Source organism: Poecilia reticulata, linkage group LG3 (assembly GCF_000633615.1).
Source record: "Poecilia reticulata strain Guanapo linkage group LG3, Guppy_female_1.0+MT, whole genome shotgun sequence".
NCBI lineage: Eukaryota > Metazoa > Chordata > Actinopteri > Cyprinodontiformes > Poeciliidae > Poecilia > Poecilia reticulata.
The window spans coordinates 15,811,135-15,817,729 of NC_024333.1; the positions used below are offsets into that span (position 1 = coordinate 15,811,135).

At 37.0% G+C, this 6,595-nt stretch overlaps 1 protein-coding gene across 1 annotated transcript; it reads left to right on the top strand.

Moving 5' to 3' along the window:
- Positions 1–1,119: 1,119 nt before the first annotated feature.
- On the top strand, positions 1,120–3,981 carry sult5a1 (sulfotransferase family 5A, member 1). Its single transcript, XM_008405131.1, has 6 exons — positions 1,120–1,311; positions 1,816–2,027; positions 2,565–2,691; positions 2,782–2,876; positions 3,140–3,320; positions 3,589–3,981. Exons 1-6 carry the CDS (start codon positions 1,173–1,175, stop codon positions 3,729–3,731), a joined length of 897 nt encoding a protein of 298 aa, XP_008403353.1. The 5' UTR covers positions 1,120–1,172; the 3' UTR covers positions 3,732–3,981.
- Positions 3,982–6,595: the final 2,614 nt, after the last annotated feature.

Consider the following 6,595-nt stretch of genomic DNA (forward strand, 5'->3'; position numbering starts at 1 on the left):
TTCAGTTATTATGTGGTACATAATATATATATTTTATATATATATATATATAAACTTTACCTTTAATAACATAGTTACTTAATTTTTAAAGTGCAAACAGTAATACTTTTATAACAAATTTATATCAGTAATGATTTCTTGGTTAATGTCAAGTTGTCATAACAAAGACATTTTGAATAATGTCAACTTTGTATTAAAAGTGTCATGATTTACCGAATGACGCTTTATGACAAAAGTCATAAATATTCATGAAGGCTTATTCATGTTTATGACAGGTGTTATGTCATGTTTATGAAAGTGTCGTGACCGTCTTATTCAGCCCCCCTTCAAATAAAGTATTACCCAGATTTCTTCTGTTTATATTTCTGTAACATTTTTAATCATCATCTAACACATTTTAAAATCAAAGATAAATGAAGCTAATATAAAATGAATTTTTAAGCTACCCACACTAACCTGGTCCTTTATGCAGGAGTAATTGCCTCCTAAACCTAATATCTGGTTTTGCCATCCTTGATGCCAACAACTGCAATCAAGCTTTTGCAAAACCAAGCAATGGGTATTTTACATCGCTCCAGATTCATTTCAATAAGATGCATGTCCTGACTTCGACTAGGCCACTCTAAAATCTTCCAGAATGTTCCACTTTTCACTCATCAGTTTAGAGAAAACTTTCTGCAGACTTTTGGTGGTCGTCAAGATTCCATGGAAACCATTATTGTTCAATCACTTTCTTATTGTTCAATGATGAACACTGACCTTAGCTGAGGCCTGCAATACTTTAGGTGTTTTTCTGAGTGTTTTTTGTCATCAGAACATTTTGTCATTTCACCAAGGTTCACCACTACTACAGGTTTTTCTCTACTTGTGAACACTGACGCCCCTAGATGTGGTTTTGTAATTCTTTCAATGCTTTGTTTCTCTTCTGTTCTTGAATTATTTTAGACTGGGACATGATGATCATTTATCATCATTTATGCTGGCCATTCTTGGAAAGTTTTGTCAAAATATCTACTGACAGACGCCCATTTAGAGGAGGATCTGGCTGAACTTCCTTTTTTGGATTCATGCAATAGCTCAGAATGTTTCACAGAGTCAAAGACTCACTGAGACAGAAGAGCTGCAGTAAAGGGATCCTGAGCATCACATTCATAAATATATAAAGAGAGGACATGGCCAGGTTGGATGTCACAGAGATTTTTCATGGTATTTCGTATCCGGGGCACCTGCACACGCAGGATTCCTTCCAACACGCTCTCAAGTTTCCGTTTCAAGACACGGATGTCCTCATTGTGTCCTATCCAAAGTCAGGTAAGAGGAGGCGACTCTAACCGTCAGGATATGCTGCACTTCACTAGTGGCTTCTTACTAAGTTAAATTGAATATTTCATGAATTTTCAATAAGTCAACAGTGGATAGTAGTTGGGCTTTCTGAACGACAGGACACTAGAATATCATCTACTGTGTAGTGTGAGGTCTCTTCAGCTGGTCACAGTAGGTTGGTTTTAGTGGTTTATTTTTGAATTGGCAGCATTTCATGGGAACGGCATAGAGTGCCTATGGCGGCACACTGTTCTGCTTGGTGATGTAGGAAAGTCTTCAGTAAGCAAACCATGGGGAAATCTATTTGAGGAAATTTGCCTTCTTTGTCCAAAACCAGTCAAACTGGTTTGTCCAAAACAGGGTGTGGGATCACTTGGATTATTCCTAATCTGGAATAATCCATGTAGAAAATTATGCACTGGGTTGTAAAGCATGTCCTCTAAGCAGTCTGTTTCTTCCTTCAAGTTACATATCTCTGATTTCTCTCAATAGGCACAACATGGATGCAAGAAATTGTGACCCTCATATCCAGCAGAGGTGACCCACATCTGTCCCAGAGTTCTCCAAACTGGACCAGAGCCCCCTGGTTGGAGCAATACTACTGTGCAGATTTGCTGAAGAGCTCAACCTCAACACCTCGAGTTCTGACTACACATCTGCCCCATGACCTGCTGGGCCCTGCCCTCCAGGAATCCAAGGCCAGGGTCAGATTCATTTATATATATACATATGTTCAATTTTAATATAAATTTTAAAACTGAACAACCAGATTTGGATAAACAACATCCACTGGTTTCTCATTTTGTTTTTCGATAAAATGAGTTTTTGTAGAAAAGGTCAGAAAATCCATTAAACATAAAACATTTTGAAATGCACATATTTGGTGAGTTTAGATAGAAATGTAGCAGTTTAATCAGTGCCAATACTAATCAGGAAGAGATTATCTACTTGACTAAATTAAGGAGATGAGATGTTTGAGAAAGAAGTCAAACAAATGAAGACTAGCTTAAAAAGTTAAAAAGACCATGAACAGGTAAAATAAATTTTAAAAAACTTTCAAACGGTGATGCAGGGATGGTGTAATAATATTTATTCACTGACGTGTTACTTTTTTGGACACTGGTGATCTTTTCTCTTCAATTTTCCAGCTTCAGAATATAAATAGAATATCAGGATATTCTTCATTCTTTACAAGAGCAGCTCCAACATGCTGGCACACATTGTTGTTTATCTCCCATCAGATCATCTATGTGAGCAGAAACCCTAAAGATGTTCTGGTGTCCTTTTATCACTTCCACAAGATGGCCAACTTCCTCCCTGATGCTGGCTCCTTTCCTGAGTTTTTGCATCAGTTCTTGGAGGGAACATGTAAGTTGACATTTTTCTGTTTCTATAATATTTTTATTGTGTTTCTTAAATTTGGATTCCCCCCCCCCGCCCCCCATCTATTCTGTTCAGTGCACTTTGGCTCCTGGTTTGACCACATTAAGGGTTGGACCAGTCAGGCTGCAGCTCTCAACCTGCTGCATGTCACATATGAAGAGATGTCAAAGGTAAAGAAGAACTCCTTCATTCTATAGTAGCCACATATAAATAAAAATATAATTTCCACCAAAAAATCCAAAAACTGTATAACGCAGAAGATATTAATTTTTAGAGTAAACTACAAGTTATGTCCTAAATCATGTCTTTCAAAGTCCCCCCCCACCCCCCCATTACTTTGAAAGAACTGATTGAGTCATTGTTTAATTGTCTGAATAATTGCTGTTAGTTTTTTTTATATACAAATAATATTACCAACTTGTTTTGATGTCAGGACCTGCATGGGACCATAAACAGGGTGAGCTCTTTCCTGCAGCGCCCTCTGCTGGAGCATGAGCTCAATAACTGTGTGACACACTGCAGCTTCAGCTGCATGAAGGACAACAAGATGATCAACTACAGCCTCATTCCTGATGAGATACTGGATCACAGCAAAGGCTGCTTCATGAGGAAAGGTGGTTTAGTTTGTCTCACAACATGTGATCCAAGTTAAATGATCCTCCAAATGAATCGATCTGTTACAAACATCTCACACTTTTTCAAACAGAAGTGACTTTTTAAATGTAACTACATGCATAAATCAGATCTCGAGAAAAATAATGTTCTTGGTACAGACACAATTGAAGAACTTTTTATTTTATGCTTTCCATTTCTACAGAAAATATACTTTTACTTTCTTAAGAATAAAAATCTTGTCTTATTTTTTTTTTTTCTACCATCCAGGTGAGATTGGAGACTGGAAAAACATGTTCACAGAGGAGCAGAATCGATACTTTGACACTGTGTTGAAGTCCAAGATGCAGGACTGCATTTTGAAGTTTGTGTGGGAAAAACCAGAAAACGAGGAATCACAGCTGAAAGACTGAATCTCCAAAACAAAAGAGATTTGTGTTAACTGTGTGAGAGATCATCCCAGAGATGATGAAATCATGTTCGTCCTATAAACATTTATTAAATCCAGACATTTTTAAAGGTTATTTTCCAGAATGATATCTCCTTGACATCCTTTGAAGAATGTGTGGTATTGTTTAGTGCTCATGAATGAATCGTTTTATGTGACACGTGTCATGGTTCTGTCTGTTTGGTGAGCAAAAATAGACATGAGGCAAACATTTACTGATTCAATACCTGATGTGCTTCTTTCGATTTTTTTCCAAGTTGGACTTGGATTTTCTGTGAATCACAAGATGTACGTATAGAACCTGACAGTCGTGTCAACACTGCAACAATAAACAGAGGGGGAGGAAAGGTTAAAGGTCTTTGAATCCACAGGGCTGAGCTGTCCTTTTGTATGCTGTCACTTCACTCGCCTAGAAGAAACATGTTGCTTCCCTGCTAGTTAATATTTAGGAGTCCAAGCTGCAAAATACTATTAAACATTTGTATACATTAGTGATGTTTTAATGGCCTAAGGTAATGAAACATGGCTAGCAGCATTAAAAAATTACCAAAAGAGCAACTGATAATTTTGAAAGATCAAAATTGGAAGAACTGAGCTAAATTAAATCTCAATATCTGACAATGATTTTGTTCAGAAACTAGAACTTGGGGTTAGGCTACAGAAATGAATGAAAAATGAACGAAAGTCATTGCAAAATCCTGGTGAAAACACGTGTGCATGTTATATATGTGCATGCCGCACATTGCCATTCAATTATTTAAAAAGGAATATGTAGCATCTGAAGGACTGTGCAGACTCTGGTCCGCACTACCAGTGTATTGTTTGCAGCTGTTTTCTCCAAAAAAGCAAAAAAAGACAACAACCCCCCACCCCCCCCCCCCCTACTTTATAAAGAATAAATAAATGAATATTGTATTTAGGACATAAAAAACAAGTATCATTAGGACATTCCTAAAAATATACATTTAGGTCGACACCTTGGCTGCTTTCTACGAAAAATGTATAATTATGTCAATAAAACCCATCCGAGCCCATGGAGCTACTCATCAATTTGAGAATTGTTAAATGTGTGTTGATTAATCAGGCTGACAAGGCTGATGGGCCGTCAGACCAACGTCCAACAAACACACATCCATTCATAATTTGCTTCCAAGCTTTTAATATTCACTCACACATCCCAGTGTGTGAGAAATGTCTTCACACTTCTTCAGACGTCTCAGACTTCGCTTAGGGGAAGGAGGTTGAAGGACAGCAAACATCTCACCTTTAGTTTCATCTCTCCTAAGAACAGCAGTCAGTAAATATGCTAGTTTGTTCAAATAGAACCTATTCAGAGTTTGAGGTACAGATATTATTTTCTCCTTACTGTTGAAGAGATTGATGATCTGCTCATTGCTGATTTACTATAAAACTTGATTTTAGTCATTTTAGATGCAATGACTTTTGATTATCTTTTATTAAAAAAAAAGAAAGAAAAAGATCCTAAGAAAATCTTTCAGTGAGCTTTTATTGTCAAACTGTGGTCAGTGGCAATGTAACCAACACGGAGGTTAACTGGGCAACAAAACACAGAGAAATTTTTACTGGAAATGTGAAAGAAATCTTATTATTGCTCTTTATAACCTGATGTGAAAGTGGTTGCCATATCTCTGTAAAAAGCCCAATCTCCACAATCGAGTTTTTCTGTTACATTGTGCAGCATATGTTTATTATCAATATTTTCTAAAGAAAATTTCATGCATTGTCACATAAAGATCTTTATAAATTTCATGCTTTTGGGATTTTGTAGATAAATTGCCTCCCAGTTGCAAACTTGAGTCTTAGGAATTGTAGCTTATGGCTTTCTCTCACATCGTCTAGATTTGTGATCAAGAACTTTTCTCTGAGTTTATTATGCATATTTACCTCAGATTTGTGATCATAAATTAGTCACTTTATGAAAAAGCTCATTTGAGTTATTAAGTAGCTCAGGGATCATGTATGATCCCTGAGCTACATACATCCTTCCTTTGATTTAGTCAGCATAGTTAGCACAGTTAGCATGCCCATAATTATCACAGGTATGAGGTGCTCTGATAACCGTAGCTCTTATATTTCTGAAAATAGATTCTGAAAGTCTCATGATTTTAAGATTTAGGTGATTATAAGTGAAAGTTTTCACGTTTGGATCTTCTTTTATTTTCTGTGTCGCTGGTTTCAGTCTCAGCAGCACCCAGGCTGCTAGGAATTTGAAGAGATGTTTGAGTCCCTTACATAAGACGGTCTACTGACATACTGAATGCTTGAGATCAAAGCCACACCTAAAACTTGATGTGAGTGATGTCTGACACTGATGGGGGGGACTGTCTGAAACAATTCATCTTTGGTCCAATGTAAGAATGAGCCTCAGGTGATGGTGAACTTCTCCAGTCCTTTTGTTTCTATCATAGTCCCGGTGTTGGGAATCAAAAGAGGGGTGCGTCTCCACAGCGCCGCCTCCGCTGCTGCTGCTGAAAGCAGGCTGACCTTTTCCATCTTGATGTTATCTGGCAGCATGACAACCTACGACAAGACACTGCAGAGAAAACCTGTGTACATTGAACATTTCTTACTGTTGCAGTCTATTGTATTTTGGGGGTTACATCCTTCCTTTAATAATACAAGTCTTTCGGCTTGTATTTTAATACAAGCACGACAAAAGGCTTCTTTATACATTTAACTGGGAAACAACATGCGGTATAAAACCACATTCTTACTGCAATGTTTTAAGTGCAAAAAATACCTTATAAAATCATCATTTTTGTATCTGCTTATCAAATTTTCACTTGCAATGTCTTATTTTTATATATA